A 23,017-nucleotide genomic window follows, 5' to 3' on the forward strand; every position below is an offset into this window, starting at 1 on the left:
ATAGCCTGCAGAACTGTGAGCCAATTAAACCTCTTTTCTTTATAAATTAAATTACCCAGTCTCAGGTATTTCTTTATAGCAATGCGAGAATGGATTAATACAATTGCCAATTTTCCTTTTCTTTTTTAAAAAAATAAAGCCAAAATAACACTCTTAAGATCCCAGGTTTTAGACAAGGCAGCTGTAGTCTCTCCATCATCCTCACTGTCCATTTGCTTCTTCCTGGGACAGACACTGTGGCCCAGTGAAGCTGAGGGGACCCTGGGATTCAAAGCTGGTGGAATGGACCCTCCCTCCCTCCACAAGCTGTTAATAACCTGCTGGAATCCCACACAACCTGAGGGCTTCACTTGTCAACAGCTCCCTTCCCTCAGAGGCTATTTTGAGGCAGGCATTCAGTGTTTTATGACTGAGCTACCCAGGAGAATGGTTTGAGGCCACACTCAACTGTTCCAAGGAGCAGCACTGGACCAAAGGCTGCTTGGTTCCCTGCGGTTCCTGATGCCACCCCTTCTCTTCAGGGTGGTTACCTAGAAGACAACAGTACATGAGGCTTCCAGCCCAGCCCTAGGAGATCCATCCCAAAGACCCCACAGAGACCTGCATGGGAGGTGGGGCCACAGGTCTGCTATCAGGCAAACCTAGGTTGGAATACTGGCTCCATAAAGAGGAAGTCACTTAACCTTCTCTGGGGCATGGTTTCTTCATCTGTTCCCACCTCTGAAGGCTATCGCAAGACGGAATGAAAGTTAAGCAACTTAATGCAATGCCCAGGATACCAGAATTATTCTAAATGGCAGAATCCTAGGAAGTCTGTCATCTTGGGAGTTCTCTAGGCAGGCAGGTTGCCAGGGGTGGGGCTGAGATCCAGATGTGCTCTAGGTCCCTGTCTGCTACAGAATCATGTGGCTGCTGGACCTGGGGGTCCCCCAGGTCCTTGCAGGAGCTGAGGGTAGGAGACTCCATTTGCCAAACAACTTAGAACTTTGGGCCTCAGTTTCCTTGTCTTTAAAAGGAGCAGGTAAAGAATTCATAAAAACAATTGACAAGGGCTGCCTGGAATTTCCCTGTAATCTCTTCCAGGCAGAGGAGGCCTCGGAGGTGAGAGTAAGAGCAGGAAAACAGGGACAGGTTTCACTCTGTTGCCCAGGTGTGGTGGCTCAGGTCTGTAATCCCAGCACTTTGGGAGGCTGAGATGGGAGGATCGCTTGAGGCCAGGAGTTTGAGATCAGCCTGGGCAACACAGTGAGACCCATCTCTGCCAAAAAAATAAAATAAACCAGGCATGGTGGTACATACCTGTTAGTCTTAGCTACTCGGGAGGCTGAGGCAGGAGGACTGATTGATCCCAGGAGTTCAAGGCTGCAGTAAGCTGTGCCTGGGTGACAGAGCAAGACCCTGTCTCTCAAGGAAAAAAAAAAAAAAAAAAAAAAAGGCTGGGCGTGGTGGCTCATGCCTGTAATCCCAGCACTTTGGGAGGCTGAGGCAGGTGGATCATGAGGTCAGGAGATTGAGACCATCCTGGCCAACATGGCAAAACCCCGTCTCTATTAAAGAATGCAAAAAATTAGCCGGGTGTGGTGGCACACGCCTGTAGTCCCAGCTACTCAGGAGGCTGAGGCAGGGGAATTGCTTGAACCTGGGAGCGGGAGGTTGCAGTGAGCCGAGATCACACCACTGCACTCCAGCATGGCAACAGAGCAAGACTCTGTCTCAAAAAGAAGAAACAAACAAACAAAAACAAACAAACAACAAAAAAAACAGCACAGAAGGGTGGTGCTGTGGGCAGAGGGATATTTCCAGTGGATGGGCTGTTACTGTTTTCTCAGGTTGGTCAAGATCACAGGCCCATGGAATGCTGGGGCCAGAAGGCACTAAGGCCACAGCATCAACATCTACTTCCCAGAGCATAACACCAAGGCCCAGAGCAAACTGGGTAATGTGCTGGGAGCTACAGTGAGTTTGAGGCAGAGTCTGGGCTAAAACCCATGTCTCCAGACGGGTTTAGGGAGGATCTTAGAAGTTTTAGAAAACATAATGCTTAGTTATGGCTGGGTGTGGTGTCTCACGCCTGTAATCCCAGCACTTTGGGAGGCCGAGGCAGGCAGATCACCTGAGGTCAGGAGTTTGAGACCAGCCTGGCCAACATGGTGAAACCCCATCTCTATAAAAATTACCCAGACGTGGTGTTATGCACCTGTAATCCCAGCTACTAGGGAGGCTGAGGCAGGAGAATCATTTGAACCTGGGAGGCAGAGGTTGTAGTGAGCCGAGATTGTGCCACTGCACTCCAGCCTGGGCGACAGAGCGAGACTCTGTCTCAAAAAAAAAAAAAAAAAAAGAAAATATAATGCTTAGTTCTGGTTTACATTTGCTCACTGACTTTTCTTTGAAGAATCAAATCTAGCTTATGACTCATAAATTAGATAACTATGATAATCTAGTTTATGATTCAGATACACTACGGTGGTAAATTCCTACAATTCAACTTCATGATTTAGCTCTAGGGCTGTAGGAGGGGTCCAGAGAGCTGAGGTCTGCCACTGCACTCAGGCTTGTGGGGGCTGGGTAACACCACCCTGCAGGTGGTAGTGAGAAAAAGAGGACTTGGGTGTTGTTATCTTCTGTGGCAGCAGCTGCCCTGGGGGTTCTGCAGGGAGGGGACAGGGTGAGGCCTTGGGGACAGGGCATTCAGGGTCCACCAGCCTGTGTGGCCTCAGTCTCAGGGTGAAGGAGCACCCGAGTGGCAGTAGAAGCCTCCAGGGAACCTCAGCTGGCATCATTGATGGGAGTCCGGGTGCCACCCAGCAGTCTCTCCTGCTCGCTCTCCTCTGCCAGGGGCCGGCCCCTGGACAGGCGGCCCAGCAGCGGACGGTGTAGCCCATTGTAGAGGGCAGTGCCTATAAGGAGTATGAGGAAGCCAAGGATCTGCAGTGCATGGAAGGCCTCCCAGCCCAGTGCCAGGCTCAGTGCCCAGATGACAACGGTGCGCAAGCTGTCCAACACCATGCGGGTGGTGGCGCTCAGTTCCTTGGTGACGCTGATGCCTGCGAAGTTGAAGAAGGCAATGCTGCTGATGTTGCCCAGCAGTGCCACGGCAATGAGCGGCTGCCGGCCCACCTGGCAGAAGGCGTCCAATGCATCCTCCAGTGTCCCACGAGGGTTTCCGCTGAAGGAGCCGGCGGGGATGTAGTACATGGGCACCAGCAGCAGCGAGAGGATCACAAAGCCAAAGAGGCCTGGGGAGTAGAAGAAACAGTTACACTCTCCACCTTCCCCCAGACCCCCAGCACAGCCCACCGGCTTAGCCTCCTCTGATCTCGGGTCATTCCCTCCCAGTGGTCCTCATGCCGGCTCCCTCCTTTCACGTCCCTCAGTCTCTCATCAGGAGCTTGTGGCCTATTAGATGGGTTCTAGCTGTCCCTTCTCCACATTTACTCAGGGTTTTTTTGACTGGATCAAGAGTAAGAAATACATTTTATATTGTGACCCAGTACACGTGTGCACAGGTTCATGGACACACACACACACACACACTCATAAAAACATTACCCTTACAGTATACAATGCTCTGATATTTAAAAATTCTATTCATTTAAAAAAAGAACTGCCAGCTGCAACTGACTACATTATTTTCACAAGTTTGGAAAAACACAGCTTTCTAGTTCAGTGTGTCACTGGTCTGTGACAAGGAGCTTGCGCCAGAAGGTAAGTCCATGCACTGCTTCACTCATTAAGGTCTTGCTAGAAAACAGAAATGAGTGGAAATAGACTGCATGCTCGGTGACATAGCTAACTCACATTCTGCCTAAGTCCCTTAGCTCACTGGGGGCCAGACAAGAGCTGCTCCCCAACAGGGACTAGCCCCCAGGCCATTCTTTGAAAGCGCAGCTCTATCTTGCTAATCTCATAATTTTGATAGTTACTTCCCTGCTCAAGAACTTTCAGGGATTCCTCCGTCATTTAAAGTCTAAATCTACTTGCCTGATGGTAAAGTTCTCTAATGACATGACCCTGACCTACTTAATTCCTGATTATTTCCCCAACATCAAACCTATACTGCACTCAAATTATTATTATTTTTTGAGATGGAGTCTCGTTCTGTTGCCCAGGCTGGAGTGCGGTGGCACAATCTCGGCTTGCTGCAGCCTCTGCTCCCCCAGTTCAGGCGATTCTCCCGTCTCAGTCTCCTGAGTAGCTGGGACTACAGGCATGCGCCACCACGCCCAGCTAATTCTTGTATTTTTTGTAGAGACGGTTTTGCCACGTTGGGCAGGCTGGTTTCAAACTCCTGACCTCAAGTGATCCACCCGCTTTGGCCTCTCAAAAGTGCTGGGATTACAGGCATGAGCCACTGCACCCGGCCACACTCAAAATTATTCCTCACTGGTTTTCAAATTCACGTCCAGTCCCCCGTGCCTTTGCTCTGTTTGGAGTTGCTCCTACTACTGCCTGTTGAAATTTGCAGCTCGAATGCCACCCTCCCTGTCCTGAGAGACTCAGATAGGCATGGCCAATGAGACATCAGTTCAGCACAAGTGGTCCAAACTTGAATTCACTGACTGCCCTTTCTTCCTGCTGGTCACCTCCTCTGAAGGGCTTGCATCTCATTCATCTCTGTCCTTGGTCTCCTCTAGTTCCTGGCACAGCAGGTGTCAGAAGACTTGTCAAAACACATCTGGAAGGCAAGGCGGGGCAGGAAGTTCACCCCCCACAAGTGAACCCTGGCACCTTGTCCTGTGCTCAGCTCCCCAGGCTCCCTTCTACCCCACTCCTTCCAGGCCCCTTTGCCCACACACACCCTCAGTGCCAACTGCCCGCAGTGGGTGCACATTGTGTTTGTAGACGAACTTCTCCTCTAGCACCATCTGGATGGCAACGATGATCTGGGCCATGATGATCAACAGGTCCCCTGTGGGGAAGGAGGGACCCAGATGAGAACAGGGCTGCACTGGGGCTGGGGGCTAGGAGAGCATGGCCACAGCGACCAAACATGCCAGCCCCTGACCTCTGCAGGGCCCCCTATAGTTCACAGGCACAGTCACCACTGCCTGTCCCTGATTCCCTGGTCCCTGAGGGGCATGCCAGCAGCGCCAGGCTAAGGCCCCAGAGGCCTGCCTGTGTCTAAGAGCTGCCCCACGGGGTATGACGCAGGTCTTTCAAGAAGCAACAGGCTTTGAGATAGACATTTCTTGGCTGATCCTGACCCTAAGTGACCCAGGACAGTCACTTCATTGTAAACGGGCTGTGATGCATCCCTTTGGGGCCTGTGGGAGTCACTGTGATGATGAACACACAGTGCTCAGCACCAGGCTGGGCACTTGGTAAGCACCTGTTCCTTTCCACTCCCAAATCCAGTAGTTTGCATGTCTGCATCTGTATCAAAGGACAAGCCAGCCCCTCGCCCTGCCCGGCCTGCCACTCATCCTTGGTGGAGCCACATCCCTTTGCAGTCTTCCCTACATTCTATCCATTACCTCCAGAGCTACCCACCTCACCCAGGGCTTGGCATATGGCACATGGCAGAGCTTGTATGAGTCTGTGCTGGGCTCCCAAGGAGGACAGGGCAGGATAGGGCAGCCCCGTGTCCCTGCCCCTGGCCGCACCTGTGATCACTTCGCTGAGCTTGTGCTGACTGTCGTGCTTGCTCAGGAGGTCAGCCAGGCCCACGACCACCAGCCCCGCGATGGTGGCTAGGATGCCCAGCCACTGGCTCAGCACCAGCCTCCGGCCCAGGAAAGCCACCGAGAACAGGCCAGTGAATATGATCACTGCACCCCGCAGCATCTGGAAGCTGGAGGCACTGGTCATGTTCAGAGCTAGGAAAGGAGAAGCAAATTACAGTTAGCTTCCCAAGGCGAAGGCCATCTGTCACTAAGGGGTCTTTGGTGATAGACATGCCAAGCTCATAGTAAGTGCTCGATCAGTCCTGCCTGTGTGCCTGTGCGTGTGAGTCTGGGGGAATGGTGGGATGAAGTGGAGGTGGGTGGGATGGGGCTGTTTCACCAGTAGCCCCTTCAGCCACAGCTTCCCCTGTGCCCCTCTCAGCCTGGCCTGGTTACTCACCCACATACATGAGGCTGGTCCCTGTCATGTCACAGAGCGCTGGGGGCAGGAAAAGAAGAGGGTTGAAGGGCTGCTGGGGGTCTACGCTGGAGTCTGATTGCCCTGCGGCTCTGCACCGGAGGAGGTAGAAGGCAGCCAGGCAGGAGAATTCTCCCAGGAACATGCCCACTGCCTGCAGAGATGAAAACCCGAGGACTTCAGAGCTGGAAGGGATCTTGGGGATCATCTTTAACTATTTTTTTTTAATGCAAACTTTTGTCAAACAAGAGCTTACCCAGAACCCCAATATGTACAATAGACAAATGCAGAGCTGCCATGGAGGCTAGAGACAGCCTCCTAGGTCTGCCCCAAAGCCCCCATACATCCTGATGAACCCTAAGGCTGTGCAGAGCCCTTTCTGAAAACCATCCATCTAGGCCAACCCCTAGTCAAATCGCAGGTGGAGAAACCTAGACCCAAGAGAGGCTCAAAGACTTATGTAAGGCCACAAAGCAAGTTGCTGGTAGAGGTGGGGCTGACATTTGAGTCTCCTGATTCTCAGTTCAACAAATAGTGTCTTCCATTTATGTTGTCTGCCCTGTCCCAATTGGGGTCTGGGCTCCCAGTGGATAGAGAGCTGACTTTTGTCACTAGGGTTGATGTTTTCCACGTGTCCTGATTTGGATGTGGTGAGGTCATGACCACTTGCCAGGACTTTCGCAGAGGATGGTGCTCTTTGCCCTATTCTAAACCTTGGATTCTGCTCTGGGGAGGGAAAGAGAGAAGTGGATGGCTCTTCTGGGAGCAGGAGACACCTCCACTCCTAGGTCAGGAAACAGCCTGGCCTCATGGCGGGGGGTGGCGCCTGGTCTGAGGCCCGGGAGACAGGAGGTAGGAGGGACAGGGCCAGATACCTGGAGGAAGGGATGCTGGAAGCTGTGCTCCTTGCTCCCTCCGCAGCCCTCGGCCATGAAATTGTCCGCCCATCTGTAGGAGAGAGAGGGAAGGTCAGACCCTGGCAGCATCCTACCCTGGTGCTAGTGAAGAGGCTCACACCTCTCAATGTCAAGAGGCCCAGACCTGGGTGACTCGGCCCCAGAGTGGGGCTCCCTCTCAAAGGGGCCAGTCTTCACCTCAAGGAGTTTTAACTTGGCATTTCCTCAAGTTACTGTGTCTGTGCCTCTGTAATGCATAGAAATCACAGATACTCTCATGATCACATTACAGTCATTGTATATATCGTGAGGTATCATTTACACTCATCACTCATGAAAATTACAGTAGTCAGACCTACTTATAACTTAATGTAGTAGAAAGCATTTCTATATAGCTGGGCGCGGTGGCTCACGCCTGTAATCCCAACACTTTGGGAGGCTGAGGTGGGTGGATCACTTGACGTCTGGAGTTCGAGACCGCCTGGCCAACATGGTGAAACCCCGTCTCTACTAAAAATACAAAAATTAGCCGGGCGTGGTGGTACAAGCCTGTAATCCCAGCTACTCAGGAGTCTGAGGCATGAGACTTACTTGAACCTGGGGGGCAGAGGCTGCAGTGAGCCGATATTGCACCACTGCACTCCAGCCTGGGTGATGGAGCAAGATCCTGTCTCAGAAAAAAAAAAAAAAAGCATATCTATATATATTACTATATCACGAATTTGCTTTTTTAAGTGTTTGATAACTGTATTTCAATTTAATTGACTTCTTTTGTAATCCTTGGTCTTTTTTTTTTTTTTTTTTCTTAATGGAGTCTCACTCTGTAGCCCAGGCTGGAGTGCAGTGGCAAGATCTCGGCTCACTGCAAGCTCCGTCTCCCGGGTTCATGCCATTCTCCTGCCTCAGCCTCCTGAGCAGCTGGGACTACAGGCGCCCACCACCACGCCTGGCTAATTTTTTTTTGTATTTTTAGTAGAGACGGTGTTTCACCGTGTTAGCCAGGATGGTCTCGATCTCCTGACCTTGTGAACCACCCTCCTCAGCCTCCCAACGTGCTGGGATTACAGGCGTGAGCCACCGCGCCCGGCCCAATCCTTGGTCTTATTTACACGTTTTAAAACATTACTGTAAGAAGAGGTCCATAGGCTGTGCCAGACTGTCAAAGAGTCCCATGGCATGAAAAATATCAAGAACCTCTGGTCTACAGGAGTATTTGGGTCCTGGGAAATGACCACTTAATACAGACCACCTGCTCACCTTCAAAGAGCCTGAATGGTTTGGAAGATCTTTCTAATGCTGACTTTCAAGCAGGTGGCAAAGACATCACACTCATGGCATGACCTCCCAGTCAGCACCCGGCAGATGGTGATGACTGATTATGACATACTTCCCCGATGAGCCTAGACACAAGCCCAGAATCCTTTGTGGCATAGTGCTTTGGGCAGCTTAACCACCAATCACTCTGAACTGTCTGCCATCTGTGCATGAAAATTCTCTGTCTGGAATTTCGTCTTTGCTGGGCTTGGTTAGGTCTGTGGAATCTTGTCTAGTCTTTCATTTGAAAGCCCTTTAGGTATCTGGGGACTTGTTGACCTTCTTCTGAATCTTCTCATCTCCTGGCTAAACAGCTCCAGCCTCTCCTAACCTTTCACCCCTGGCCACTGACTTCTGGAAGTACTCTGGTGTACCCAGGCCCAGAGCCAAGAGCATGTGATCTGGCCCAGACTGAGGCTAGCAAGGCGTGGCCCTCCCTCATGTTGACACCCTGGGTTCATTGACACAGCTCCAAATGCATCAGTAACATCATGTGCTGACTGAAGTCAACACAGACCCAGAGCCGTTTCCTGTGGGCCACCGACCTGCTCCCACTGCAGCATATCCTGCATAGGCAGTGGATGTCTTTAAAGTGCAAGACTCGGGACTTCTTTTTATTAAATGCCTTTCCTTGAAATGTCTTTCCAGGGCAGTCAGATTGCAGTGCACAGCCCTGCACTGCCATTGGCTCATCTCTGTAGCGAGCCTCAGCTCCCAAAGGGCGGGGGAGTCCTCTGGTTCCTGTACCTCCCCTGCAGCGCCCAGAGCATGTGCCACTGGTTGTGCCGCAGTTAGGGTCTAGGTTTGACAAAGTCCCTGTCCAGCTTTGGCTTCTCTATATGCCTCTGAGTTTGTGGAAGAAAACAGGGCTATGGCAAACCTATTCCACAGTGAGAGACCCCACCAGCTCCTGGAGATGTGGAGAAAGAGGGGTAGTTAAGATTGCTTGTGGTTCTTGGGAATGGCAGGGGCAAAGGAGAGTTGAAGGGAGAAGTTCGGACAGAACTGTTTAGAAGGCAGAGAGAAACCTGGAGCCTGGCATGGCTTGGGGACCAGGCTGTAACCAGTACCAGTGGGGCAAAGAAAGCGCCTGCTAATGAACAGGGAGTCTGGGAGCTGGGGAAGCCTCCACCCCAGGTCAGGAAACACCTGACCTCATGGGCTGGAGTCTCACTTCTTTCTCTTTTTTTTTTTTTAGAGAGAGGGTCTCACTATGTTGCCATGGCTGGTCTTGAACTCCTGGGCTCAAGCAATCCTCCCGCTTCAGCCTCCTGAGTTGCTGAGATTATAGGCATGAGCCACTGCACCCATGGTGCCTAATTTCTGCCTGATACGCTGTTGGCTCTCGGATCCCTGGCCAGGACAGGACATGGAACATGGGTAAGGGCCACAGACCCAGCAGGGCTGCTCTCGAACCCAGTCTTGCTTTTGCAGAAAGAGCCCCCTGAGAAGGCCTGCATGAGGCAACTGAGTGAAACAGAGGCAAAGCAAGGAAGACAGAAGAGGTCAAGCCTTACCAAGGGCACAGAGCCAACTACCCAGAGCAAGTGAAGTCAGAGAGATGGGAATCCCCAGGCCAGGAGCCAAGTCTCCTCTAGGAGGGACAAGGGAGCTATTGCCAGGTCCATGAAGGTTGATCAGAAGCTTCAGGCAAGGATTATTATTTATTTTATTATTATTTTTGTCTGTAGGGGGCAGGTATGGAAGCTGAGGCCACATTTCCATGAGTCCTACTTCCCACCTGAGTCTGAGGGCCCCCTGCTGGTAGAACAAGTTGGTCTACAGGGGAAACCCCTCGGGGCCTGTCCTTCCCCAAGGTTGGGGCGCTTCTTGGGGAGCTGACTGTAGGGCTGGTGCTGAGCTCCCCACCTCTCACAGGGGTTGTCTTCGCTTTCTCCACGGGTAGGTCTGCCTAGACAGGCCTGGCTGGCAGTGCTCCCGGCTGGGGAAATGGAATCTCTTTGTATCTGAGGGCCTGGGGCAGGCTGACAGCCCAAGGGATTGGGTGTCAGCAGCATGGGCTGCCTTGCCCAGCCTGAGATGCTCAGGCCTGCAGGTACCTTGAGGCAGAAAGCCAGCCTTCTCATCCTGGATTGGAGACAGTTTTCGACTCCTGGCGCAGAATCAGAAAAGACCCCAGCCTCACAGGCTAGAACAAAAATCCAGCCCCAGTTTGCCTGGGGATGACAGCAGTGACCCCTAAGGTGGGCAGCACTTTGCTGTCAGTTCTTCACAACGTTTGTTGTTTGTTGTCTTTTGCTTTTGTTCTTGTTTTTCTTTGAAACGGAGCCTCCCTCTGTCACCCAGGCTGGAGTGTAGCGGCGCGATCTTGGCTCACTGCAACCTCTGCTTTCCAGGTTCAAGTGATTCTCCTGCCTTAGCCTCCCAAGTAGCTGGGATTACGGGCACCCACCACCATGCCCAGCTAATTTTTATATTTTTTGTAGAGACGGAGTTTCACCATGTTGGCCAGGATGGTCTCGAACTCCTGACCTCAAGTGATCCACCCGTATCAATCTCCCAAAGTGATGGGATTACAGGTATAAGCCTCTGCGTCCGGCCAACGTTTGTCTTTTTGTTTTGTTTTCTCAGACAGGGTATTACTCTGTCGCCGAGGCTGGAGTGCAGTGGCACAATCACGGCTCACTACAGCCTCAGCCTCCCAAGGCTCAGGTGATCCTCTCACCTCAGCCTCCTGAGTAGCTGGGACTACAGGCATGGGCCACCATGCCTGGCTAATTTTTGTATTTTTTGCAAAGATGCGGCCTTGTTTATGCTGCCCAGGCTAGTCTCGAACTCCTGGCCTCAAGAGATTGACCTGCCTCAGCCTCCCGAAGTGCTGGGATTACAGGTGTGAGCCACTGCACCCAGCCCATGTTTCCTTAAATGCACAACTCATAGGACACTTCATGGGGACTGTCCTGTTAAGCCTTACAACAAGGATCCTCATTTTAGATGGGGACTCTGAGGCTTAAGGCAGATCCAGGGTCAAACCTTGCTTGAATTTATACTCAGAAAAGGCAGAATACAGAGAAAACCCAGAGTTTTGAGTCCCACAGGCTGGACAAGTTACAGGGTAATCATACCAACACTGACAAACTGTCAGAAGCAATACATGATATAAGGATATATACATGACCTGGCACATGGCAGGTATTCAGCAAAACTCATTTTCTGCCCCTTCTCCTTTCCCTTCACTGAGCAGAAGCCATCTCCCCCTTGTTGGGTTCAGCGTGGCCCCAGCTCCGCTTCAGCCTGAAAGCTACTGGAAAAACGTCTGGAACCTGTCCTGCTGGCTGAGGCAGAGGTGGCTGGAGGGACCTCAGGCTATTGTCCCTGCAGTTCACAGAGCCACAATCCTGAAACAGAAGAAACTCAGCCATCAGCTGAACGAAACTCCTTATTTGACAGACAGGAACCCAGGGGCCAGAGAGGGCTCGAAGGGCTCACGGCTCCTCAGATGTTGAGGCAGGGCCAGTACACTGGAAGCTTAGCAGGCAGTCATGCGCCCCCTCCCTGACGCTCTGAAGCTCTCCTCCGAGTTCCTGCTCCCCTAGCTGGTGGGAGGAGAGGGGCAGCCCAGCAGGTGGGCCTGTCTTCTCCACAGACACTATATTCTAGGGGAGATGACCTCCAGGGCAGGAGGCCCGAAGGGTCCTAGTGGGGACAAGCTGAGGCCGCTCCTTTTGGCGGGCAGGCTGGGGAGTGGGCTCTCCGTGCTGGGTGGTGAGTCACTTCCTAGCATGGCCAGGCCCAAACTCAAAGCTCAGCATTCTGGGAGGTGTGCACGTCCACGTGAGTGGGGGTGGCGAAAACAGACTGAGGAAGTGGCGATGGGGCTGGCTTGGGCAGATTAGCTGTGGCCATTCCCACAGAATCTCTGCCACTTCCTCTTGTGTCCCCAGCTTGTCAAGACCAGTGAGTCCCCTTCTTTCTCCTGCCTGGGACCTACAGAAGGGCCAAGGCTTCTCCACTCTCTGGGGTGCCACAGCAGGTGGCCCTGGCTCCTGAGGTGACAATGGTGAGCCCTCTCATCTCTATGGACTAGAAAACTTTCCTTAAGCTGGGTGTGGTGGTGCATGCCTGTAATCCCAACACTTTGGGAGGCTGAGGCAGGTGGATTGCTTGAGCCCAGGAGTTTGAGACCAGCCTAGGAAACATGGCAAGACGCTGTCTCTACAAAAAATACAAAAATTAGGTGGGCACGGTGGCGGGTGTCTGTGGTCCCATCTACTTGGGAGGCTGAGGTGGGAGGATGGCTTAAGGTTGCAGTGAGCCGAGATGGCACCATTGCACTCCAGCCTGGGCAACAGAGAGAGACCGTGTCTTAAAAAAAAAAAAAAAAAAAAGGCTGGGCACAGTGGCTCATGCCTGTAATCCCAGCACTTTGGGAGGCCGAGATGGGCGAGGTCAGGAGATCAAGACCATCCTGGCTAACACAATGAAACCCTGTCTCTACTAAAAAAATACAAAAAAATTATCCGGGCATGGTGGCAGGCACCTGTAGTCCCAGTTACTCAGGAGGCTGAGGCATGAGAATGTGTTCACCCGGGAGGTGGAGCTTGCAGTGAGCTGAGATCACACCACTGCACTCCAGCCTGGATGACAGAGCCAGACTCCGTCTCAAAAAAAAAAAAAAAAAAAAAAAGGAAACCTTCCTCAGTAGATCTTCAGTGTCCAGGAAGGTACGGCAGGGATCACCAAGTCCATTTTACAGATGAGAAAACTGAGGCTCAGAGAGGTCCAGTGGCTCATCTATTCCTCAGCTCCCAAGCCTCATGAACTTCCCACTCTACTACACTGTCCTCCTGAGTTAAGGCTTCCACAAGCTGGCCCAACAACCCCTTTGAAGCAATTATCCCATGCCAGTTCATGGAACCCAAGGGTGGTGGGGCAGCTGCCAAGGACAAACATTGGAGCTGGCACAGAAAGGACACAGAAGAGCGAACACCTCTTCTCTAGTAGAGGCCTAGTGGTTTCCAGGCTTCCTGCCACCTTCTTGGCAGGGTCCCTGGCCTGGGCATGAAAGGAAGTCAGGCTCATATCCCTGCCTGGCTGGGAGGGCCCTACAGCCTGCAGAACTTAGGAGGGGAGCTGAGCCTTACTTAGTGAGCATCTACTTGACCCTGGCTCTATTAATTAATTATTTATTATTATTATTTGTAGAGAACGAGGTCTCCCTATGTTGTCCAGGCTGATCTTGAACTCCTGGGCTCAAATGATCATCCCACCTCAGCCTCCAGTCTGGGATTACAGGCTGGAGCCACAGTGCCCAGCTGACCCCGGCTCTTCATATGTAGAACCTCAGTTGGATTCAGGAGACTGGGGTTCTGAAATGAGTACCTGTGGATGGGGCACTGGCTCAGGCAGACAGAAATGGCTTGGCCTAAAGAAGATGATCGACAGAAGGTGCTACTGAGGAGGTTTTGAGAAAACAGCCAGGGAAAGAAGAAGCCACTTCACAGGGAGGGGCCCCCTGCCAGGACCCAGGGATGGGGCCGCAGAGAGGAAAGTTGACCTGCCGCCCCAGCACAGCAGGCAGCACGTGCTCAGATGTGCTTCCTCATCCACTGCCTTTCATCCTCCCAAGAACCTGGGAAGGGAAACATCACTCTTGTCACAGGCCAAGAAACTGCCAGAGACAACCATAGGCTGTCAGTCTGAACCTTGAGTGGCCTGGACTCCAGCGGGAGGACCCTGTCAGCAGTGTCTCTGGGCTGGCTGAGAGGCTGGCAGCCCAGTCCTGGAGAGAGGCACATCAAAGACTGGGAGCGCAGATGCCACTTACAGGTTTACAACTTCCACAAGCACAGGCTTCTCTGTCCTGGCCTGGGGAGCTGTGAGAGGAAACTCCCAGGAAGGAGGGACTCTGGGGTATCACAGTCATAAAAGAACAGGACTTAAAGTCCTGAGGCCTGGGTTCCAGCCTTCATTCAGACACCAAACAGTTGAATCACAGAAAGAAACTTCTCCTGAGGCCTCCTTTGTAAATTGTGGGGATTAGACTGGATGATTTCTATGCTTTTAACAACTCTAAATGACCCCAAAATGACTGGAGAAGTCCCCAGCCACACCCTCCAGTGGTGGTTAAGAGCATGGATGCTAGAGCCAGACCATGCTGGCTCAACTATAAACTCTGCCACTTAGTAGCTAAGTTGAACTTGGGCAAGGAATTTAATCATTTCCTACCTCAGTTTCCTTATACAGGAATATCAGCCCCTATCTTTGCCTGATAGGGTGGTTATGAGAATTCCCTGAGTTCACACATGAAAGGGCAGAGCAGGGCCTGGGGCATGCGAGGTGCTCTTTGTGCATGAGATGCTTCTGCTAGTTGTCAGCACATGCTTGTCTGTCTGTGCCTGCTGGAAATCGTGGGTCAAAAATGTGATTTCCTTTTATATTTTTTTTTGAGACCGAGTCTCACTCTGTCACCCAGGTTGGAGGGCAGTGGTGCAATCTTGGCTCATTGCAACCTCCGCCTCCCGGGTTCAAGCAATTCTCCTGTCTCAGCCTCCCAAGTAGCTGGGACTACAGGTGCACACTACCATGCCCAGCTAATTTTTGCATTTTTAGTAGAGATACAGTTTCACCATATTGGTCAGGCTGGTCTCAAACTCCTGACCTCAAGTGATCCAGCCGCTTCTGCCTCCCAAAGTGCTGGGATGACAGGCGTAAGCCACCGCGCCGGGCCAGAAATGTGATTTCAAATCCATACTTCACATCGGGGTGCATGCAGCTGCTCCCACATGTTCTTTCTCCCTAAGAGTATCCCTTCTTGTGGTTTGACCTTAGAACAGTTTAGGGTCCAATTTGGGGGCCCATCTTGGGGTGGGAGGATCCTGAGAGGCCCCACACCAGCTGTCAGGCAGGGGACAGGACCAAAAGTTGGGTCTGTCACCTGGGAGCCTCTTTCCTGACTCTCAGGCAGCCTTTAAAGGCGACGCCTTCTGGGATTGAGGATCTCTAAGCTTCCTACCTGACTGGTTTGGAGTTTTCTAAGGAAGGAGGTGAATCAGCACAGTTTACCCCAGCAGTAACTGGCAATCTGGATTCTCCTTGTGGGCAGCAGCCCTGGTGGACTTACAGCCGCTCTCTAAGCACTTGACAGAGGCCCTGGCTGGCATGACAGAACAGAAGACTTGCTTTGCTGCGTTCAGATCCTGAGATGGGAGCCCTCAGGCTGGGGCCTCTGAACAGCTAAGGATTCAGCATGAGGAGTGATCCTCAGGAGGATGCAGGGCCTGGGAAGCTAGCAGTTCTCCACAAGGCACATTTGGCCGGAGGTGAACCAGAGGAACAGGTGGGGCCCACCCAGGACTCCACTGACTGTGCCCACCGTTTGCGGAAGGGAGAACACTGTGACTGTCGTGTGCGTACACGTCTGTCTCCTCCACCTCAGATTCCAAGCATCTCAAAGGCAGGGATCGCCTCTTGGTCACTTCTGTCCCCTTCCCTTACATACCGTAGGTACCTTATACATGCCTGATGAGGCACTTTTCATACCACTGATGGAGTTTGCTAGGTATAAATGCCTCAAAAATGAATAAGAAATGGCCATTTCCCTTTAAATGGCTCACAGTTTCTCAAAGTGTGAAGCCAGATAGAAAACCCAGGGGACCTGGAACACCACCTTCAGAGTGGAAAAGCTCCCGATGATAGCTTCTCCACACCACACCAATCCAACCTCGCTCTGGAGCCTGACAGGGCCCAGATGGACATGAGGTCTAACTTGGAGAGGGCCACTGTCCACTGTTCTCCATGTACCTTGGTATCATTTCAGACAGAGGCCACTGGGCACTGCAGCTCTTATGGTGAAAAGGAGGGGCAGGGGCCAGGCACTGTGGCTCACACCTGTAATCCCAGCACTCTGGGAGGCCGAGGTGGCGAATCACCTGAGGTCGGGAGTTCAAGACCAGCCTGACCAACATGGAGAAACCCCGTCTCTACTAAAAATACAAAATTAGCCGGACGTGGTGGCGCATGCCTGTAATCTCAGCTACTCAGGAGGCTGAGGCAGGAGAATCGCTTGAACCCTGGAGGTGGAGGTTGCAGTAAGCTGAGATCGTGCCATTGCACTCCGGCCTGGGCAACAAGAAAAGGAGGGGCAGGAAGGCCCTGCCCTGAGATGGAGACAGAGAGAGACAAAGAAATGCCATCCTGCCCACAACAGAGGGGAGGCTAGGCCCTGTCCCTCAGTCTCATGACTGCCCTGGGTCCTTAGTCCCTAACCTCTTGGGAACTGTCCCCCCTCTCACCCCCATACATCAGAGCTGAACTGGCCACTTGCCCTCTCTGTCTGAGTTAATGGCACTTTTCTTCTCCCAGGCAGAAACCCTGGAGTGATCCTTGTTTCTTGCTCATGTGGGTCAGGCCTGTGGCCATTCGGCACCTGATCTCTGCCACCAGTTGTCCCTTCCTTTCTCTTCTCACTGCCACCTCCTAGTTCCCCTCATCTGCTATGCAGCAGCCTTGGAGTGGTTTTTCCTGCACCAAACCACTCATCATGTCATTGAGTCAATCATATCACTTTCAACATGTCATTCCCCAGCTCAAAAGCACTTTTCTGATTATGAGAGAAAATCTAACCTGGGCATTTGATGCTGGTTACAATCGACTTTGATCTGGCCTTTCCGTAGACTTCCCTTGCCTTACAGTCTCAGACACATTCCGAAATCCCACCTAAGCTTCAAAGCGCAGTTCTAACCCCTCATCCTTGAGGGGCCGTGGGGCACCTCCCTGTCTGCCGCTTGAGGCCTCCACGCTCACTGGGTCACTCGGCCTGCACAGCCACTACTGCGGCTCATGTGCACAAGTCCAGGGGTCTCTCCCAGCTCGTGGAGGGAGGTGCTCAGGCTTGGACGCCAGCACTGGAAGGGCCGTGGAAAGGAATCGGCCAACCCTCCTGTTAAGAGACGTGGAAACAGGAGCGGAGGCTGTACAGCAAATCAAAGCCGGGGCTCGGATCCCCCCGCCCGGGGCGCAGCTCCGCTCCGCATTTCCCCGGGCCTAGCATCCCTTGGGTGGTCATAACGCGCGCGAACTGACCGGAGCAAGTGGGAAAGCAGGAGAAGCCAGGAGGGCAGGGCCAAGAAGGGGGAAGGCGTAGAACGAGCGCCGGGGTCGCCAGGGCCCGCACGCCCGGCAGGGCCCAGACTCACTTTGCCGAGAGCGTGTTGATGGAGCCGGTAACAAGCATGAGCCCGGCCAGGAACAGCTGGTACTTGGTCCAGGCCATGTCGGCGGACGCTGGGGTTCGGTCCAGTTAGCGGCGTCGGGCCCCGTCACCCGGGGTCTCCTGCGCGAGCGCTTCCGGGCCGGGCGTCACGTGACCCCTCCTGCTCGCCCCGCCCCCGGGGAGCGCGCCTGAGCCACGGTGCCCGCGCTCTGCCGAGTCGTCCTGGAGCGCTTTGGTGGCCACGCAGTGGCCCTGGCAAATCACGGCCCAGCCCTTCCAGTTTTTTTTTTCTTTTCTTCCTCACTCTCCCCCGCCTTTTTGGGTTTCTTTTTTCTATTTTTTTGAGAAGGAGTCTCACTCTGTCGCCCAGGCTGGAGTGCAATGGCATGATCTCGGCTCACTGCAATATCCGCCTTCTGGGTTCAAGCGATTCTCCTGCTTCAGCCTCCCGAGTAGCTCGGATTACAGGCGCCCTTCACCACGCCCAGCTAATTTTTTGTATTTTTAGTAGAGACAGGGCTTCACCATGTTGGCCAGGCTGGTCTCGAACTCCCGACCTCAGGTGATCCGCCCTTCTCGGCATCCCAAAGTATTGGGATTACAGGCGTGAACCACCGCGCCTGGCCTTGGTTTCTTATTTTTATCTTTGGGTCTTCCTATTTGTAAAAGGGGCGGATGGGACAGTGCAGTGAGGGTGCATCGTGGATATTACAGCATTTTGTGAATCGTTTTGAGAGGTTGAGCTGGGCGGTGTCAGAAAGGAGCCCTGAAGTGGGCCTGCCGGGAGTTCCTTGGGGACCCTGTAGAGAGGAGATTCCCACGCTGGACGTTTCCACTTCGGGGCTCCTATCTGATACCGCCCACCTTGGGCACAGTTCATATCTTTCAGCAAAGTGGCGAAGGCATCTAGCTCCAGTTGCCGAGGAGACCATTTTATAGCTGAGGACAGTAAATTCAGCGAAGCAGAGTGATTTGCTTAAGAACCTGCTGGTGAGCAGTGGGGTAGGGATTTGCGCTTGGGTTCTCCAGTCTCCAAAAATCCGTGCCTTCCTCATGGCCTCTGCACCAAGCCCTGCTTCACTACTCCTTTGTGGACTTACTGGTCGCAGCTGAGGCATCCAGGCAGAAAGACCATCCCTAGGTTTGTTTGAAGAGGGTGTTGACGAAGAGTCAAACTCTAAAATATTTGAAGGGATTTATTCTGAGCCAAATATTTGTGACCATGGCCCGTGACACAGCCCTCACGAGGTCCTGAAAACATGTGCCCAAAGTGGTCGGGACGCAGCATTTTAGAAAGACACGAGACATCAATCAAATACATTTAAGAAATACGTTGGTTTGGTCCAGAAAGGCAGGACAACTCAAAGCCGGGAGGAGGGGAGAGGGTGGGGCAGGAAAGGGGAAAAATATCTATCTATGTTAATAGAGATTTTTTTTTTTTTTTTGAGACGGAGTCTTGCTCTGTCGCCCAGGCTGGAGTGCAGTGGTGCGATCTCAGCTCACTGCAACCTCCACCTCCCGGATTCAATCAGTTCTCTGCCTCAGCCTCCCAAGTAGCTGGGACTACAGGTGCCTGCCACCACCATGCCTGGCTAAATTTTGTATTTCTAGTAGAGATGGGGGGTCTCACCATGTTGGCCAGGCTGGTCTTGAACTCCTGATCCACCTGCCTCGGCCTCCCAAAGTGCTGGGATTACAGGCGTGAGCCGCCACGCCCGGCCGGTAATAGAGATTCTTTACAGATGCAAATTTTCCCCCACAAAAGACAGATTTGCAGGGCCATTTCAAGATGTGGCAAAGAAAAATGTTTTGGGGTAAAATCTTTTGACTTTCTTCTTAGTCACATAATATTATGCCAGAGTCAGATTGGAAAGTAAGTCATGATATATAGGGTTAAATAAAACCCATCTGATGAGAATTTATGGTTTGTAGGGCATGACTCTCCAGACCTCTTAGGTAGGAATTTGGGCAAGGTAAAAAAATCAGAGCTTAGTCCTCAAGGGGTTCTGGCGTTTAAAATCCTACTCTTGGCCGGGTGTGGTGGTTCACACCTATAATCCTAGCACTCTGGGAGGCTGAAGCGGGCTGATTGCTTGAGCTCAGGATTTCCAGACAAGCCTGGGCAACATGGCAAAACTCAGTCTCTACTAAGAATGCAAAAATTAGCTGAGTGTCATGACAAGTACCCATAATCCCAGCTACTCAGGAGGCTAAGTAGGAGGATCGCTTGAGTCCCTGGAGGTGGAGGTTGCAATGAACTGAGATCATGCCACTATACTCCAGCCTGGGTGACAAAGTGACACCCTGTCTTAAAAAAAAAAAAAAAAAAAAAGGCCTGGCGCGGTGGCTCGCTCCTGTAGTCCCAGCACTTTGGGAGGCTGAGGCAGGTGGATCACCTGAGGTCGGAGTTCAAGACCAGCCTGACCAACATGGTGAAACCCCATCTCTACTAAAATACAAAAAATTAGCCAGGTGTGGGGGTGCATGCTTGTAATCTCAGCTACTCCGGAGGCTGAGGCAGGAGAATCGCTTGAACCTGGGAGATGGAAGTTGCAGTGAGCCAAGGTCGAGCCATTGCACTCCAGCCTGGGCAACAAGCGCGAAAACTCCATCTCAAAAAAAAAAAAAAAAAAAGAAAGAAAAAGAAAAGAAAAAACTGCTCCTAATATGCCTTTCCCAGCGCTCTAGTCTGCACCCATGCCCTGTCACGCCAGCGAGAAGACCCTTTTGTTACCAGAAAGGGGTTCTGATCCAGACCTCAAGAGAGGGTTCTTGGACCTGGCACCTTGCGGGGAATCCATAAAGTGAAAACAAGTTTATTAAGAAAGTAAAGGATAAAGAATGCCTACTCCATTGGCAGAGCAGCCCCGAGGGCTGCTGATTGGTTATTTTTATGGATATTTCTGGATTATATGCCAAACAAGGGGTGGATTATTCATGAGTTCTCTGGGAAAGGGGTGGGCAATTGCCAGAACTAAGTGTTCCTCTCCTTTTTAGACCATGTAGGTTAACTTCCAGTTGCTGCCATGGCATCTGTAAACCGTCGCGCGCTGGTGCGAGTGTCTTTTAGCATGCTAATGCATTATAAATAGCGTATAACAAGCAGTGAGAAAAACCAGAGGTCACTTTTGTCACCATCTTGGTTTTGGTGGGTTTTGGCCGGCTTCTTTACTGCATCCTGTTTTATCAGCAAGGTCTTTGTGACCTGTACCTTGTGCCCACTTCCTATCTCGACCTGTGACTTAGAATGCCTAACCTCCTGGGAATGCAGCCCAGTAGGTCTCAGCCTCGTTTTACCCAGCCCCTGTTCAAGATGGAGTTGCTCTGATTTAAATGTCTCTGATACTTTGGAAAACGACTTCAGACCGAGCCAACACACTTCCCCTATGCTGCAGATCTTGTTTCTGTGGTGAGAAAAGAACTTTTGCCTGAGGAATGCGAGTCCTGTAAGTTATCAGGCCCAGAGAGACATTAAAATAAGACAGCAATCACGTCCTACTCCCGCTTTGAGTTATGTATTTATGTCTTGAAACTGCTTGCTATTGCCACAGGTAGCTATAACCTAACAATGCTGCACTGGACACCATATCTTACATCCTATAGCACTGTACAGCCAATCACTAATCAATGTTATTTCTGTAAACCAATGAGAATTTCTGACAAACAACTTTGTATCAGCCCACTTCCTGTCCTCCTTTTTCTGCCTTTAAAAACCTGTTTGTAACAAAGAGAGAAGGGAGCTCACATCCAAGATTACTTGGGTCTGAGTCTTTTGGGCAGCTGTCCTCATTTTGGCTCAAGTAAACTGTTTAACTTATATTTTGTGCCTTGGCACCTTCTTGTTTTTTTTTAAGATGAAGTGGTGCTCTGTCGCCCAGTCTGGAGTGCAGTGGCACAATCTTGGCTCACTACAACTTCTGCCTCCCAGGTTCAAGCAATTCCCCTGCCTCAGCCTCCCGAGTAGCTGGGATTACAGGTGAGCACCACCATGCCCAGCTAAATTTTTTGTATTTATAGTCGAGATGGGGTTTCACCGTGTTGGCCAGGCTGGTCTTGAACTCCTGACCTCAAGTGATCCACCCACCTTGGCCTCCCAAAGTGTTGGGATTACAGGTGTAAGCCACCACGCCCAGATGGCTAGCAACTTCATTTTAGATGAACAGGAGGTGGCCCGTGTGGTGGCTCACACCTGTTGTCCCAGCACTTTGGGAGGCTGAGGCCTCCTAATCCCAGGAATTTGAGAGCAGCTTGGGCAACATAGCCAGACCCTCATCTCTACAAAAACACTTAAAAATTAGTCAGGGGTGGTAGTGCGGGCCTGTGAGCCCAGTTACTGGAGAAGCTGAGGCAGGAGGATTGCTTGAGCACAGGACTTTGAGCCTGCAGTAAACCGTGGTCATGTCCCTGCACTTCAGCCTGGGCAACAGAGCAAGACCCTATCTCACACACACACAAATTTTTTAAATTAAACAAATAGATCAACAAGAGGTACAGAGATAGGACCTGTCTGCCAACTCCTCCTACTTGCCCTAAGACAGCCTCGAACTTGTGAAAAAGGCCAGAGTGGACGCAGAACTCTCAAGGGGCTGCACCAGACTCCCTTATTGCAGGAAGACCTGCTGGAGAAGGTGTATAAGTGGGATCCTGGAAAAAACATAGGAGGTCCCCAGATAGACAGCGGAAGGGCTTTCTTGCAGATGGACATGGCATGTACAGCGGTGCAGAGGTGTGAGTGTGGAGCAAGCCTGGGACCCACAGAATGTTCTAGAATTTTCTTTAATTGGAGCCTCTTCTCCTTTCAGTCAGTGTGGAGTTGGAAGACCCAGAAGAGGTTTCTTCTGAACTTTTTTTTTTTTGAGATGGAGTCTTGCTCTGTTGCCCAGGCTTCTCCTGCCTCACCCTCCCAAGTAGCTGGGAGTACAGGCGTACACCACCACACCCAGCTAATTTTTGTATTTTTAGTAGAGACAGGGTTTTATGGGTTGGCCAGGCTGGTCTCAAACTCCTGACCTCAGGTGATCCGCCCACCTCGGCCTCTCAAAGTGCAGGGATTACAGGCGTGAGCCACTATGCCTGGTCTCTTCTGAACCTCTTGTCTCCAACAACACCTCTAGTTTTGTGTGATTTCAAAGGAGTTCATTGATTTATCAAAAAATGTTTATTGAGATGTAGGATGAATAAAACACAACTTCTGTCCCAAGGGGCAGACTGGGGCAGCCCACAGCAGCAGGCACTCATCCCTATCAGAGGCCATTCCTACAGGGCACAGTGACTCAGTCGGTGAGGCTCTGGACCATTTTCCCCACACGTCCAGGCCAAGGGCACTGTCCTGAAGTAAATGTTACTAATGATCATTATTAATTACCAGACCGACATGATGTCACTAGCAGCACAGTCTCTGTCTGTGTCTATAGCCACATCAAACAATGAATTTTGATTTATCACAATGTCCTGACCATTCATCAAACTGCTGTCTGTGGATCCCAGGAGACAGAGTTTATTGGCAAATATACGTGGAGTCCACTAAGTTTAAGGCCTAGAGCCAGAT

At 51.7% G+C, this 23,017-nt stretch overlaps 1 protein-coding gene across 2 annotated transcripts; it reads right to left on the minus strand.

The window, feature by feature from the left end:
• Positions 1-94: 94 nt before the first annotated feature.
• Positions 95-17,635, minus strand: SLC35F6 (solute carrier family 35 member F6). Of its 2 annotated transcripts, XM_515345.9 has the most exons (6): positions 17,453-17,635; positions 6,960-7,032; positions 6,067-6,238; positions 5,607-5,819; positions 4,802-4,912; positions 95-3,239 (listed from the first exon to the last, which is right to left on the minus strand). In XM_515345.9, exons 1-6 carry the CDS (start codon positions 17,527-17,529, stop codon positions 2,770-2,772), a joined length of 1,116 nt encoding a protein of 371 aa, XP_515345.1. In that variant the 5' UTR covers positions 17,530-17,635; the 3' UTR covers positions 95-2,769. The 2 variants fall into 2 exon arrangements, with proteins under 2 accessions (XP_515345.1, XP_016803701.1); XM_016948212.4 differs by lacking the exon at positions 6,960-7,032 and having other exon boundaries at positions 17,453-17,621.
• Between the last annotated feature and the right edge of the window lie 5,382 nt (positions 17,636-23,017).

Source organism: Pan troglodytes, chromosome 12 (genome assembly GCF_028858775.2).
Source record: "Pan troglodytes isolate AG18354 chromosome 12, NHGRI_mPanTro3-v2.0_pri, whole genome shotgun sequence".
NCBI classification, from domain to species: domain Eukaryota; kingdom Metazoa; phylum Chordata; class Mammalia; order Primates; family Hominidae; genus Pan; species Pan troglodytes.

Excerpts from the sequence above, each read along its gene's own strand:
- SLC35F6 (XM_515345.9), bottom strand. The coding sequence starts at position 17,529 with ATGGCCTGGACCAAGTACCAGCTGTTCCTGGCCGGGCTCATGCTTGTT. Across the intron at positions 4,913-5,606 it reads GCTCAGCGAAGTGATCACAG|GGGACCTGTTGATCATCATG; the intron begins GTGCGGCCAGGG and ends CCTTCCCCACAG. Across the intron at positions 3,240-4,801 it reads GCGGGCAGTTGGCACTGAGG|GCCTCTTTGGCTTTGTGATC; the intron begins GTGTGTGTGGGC and ends TCTACTCCCCAG.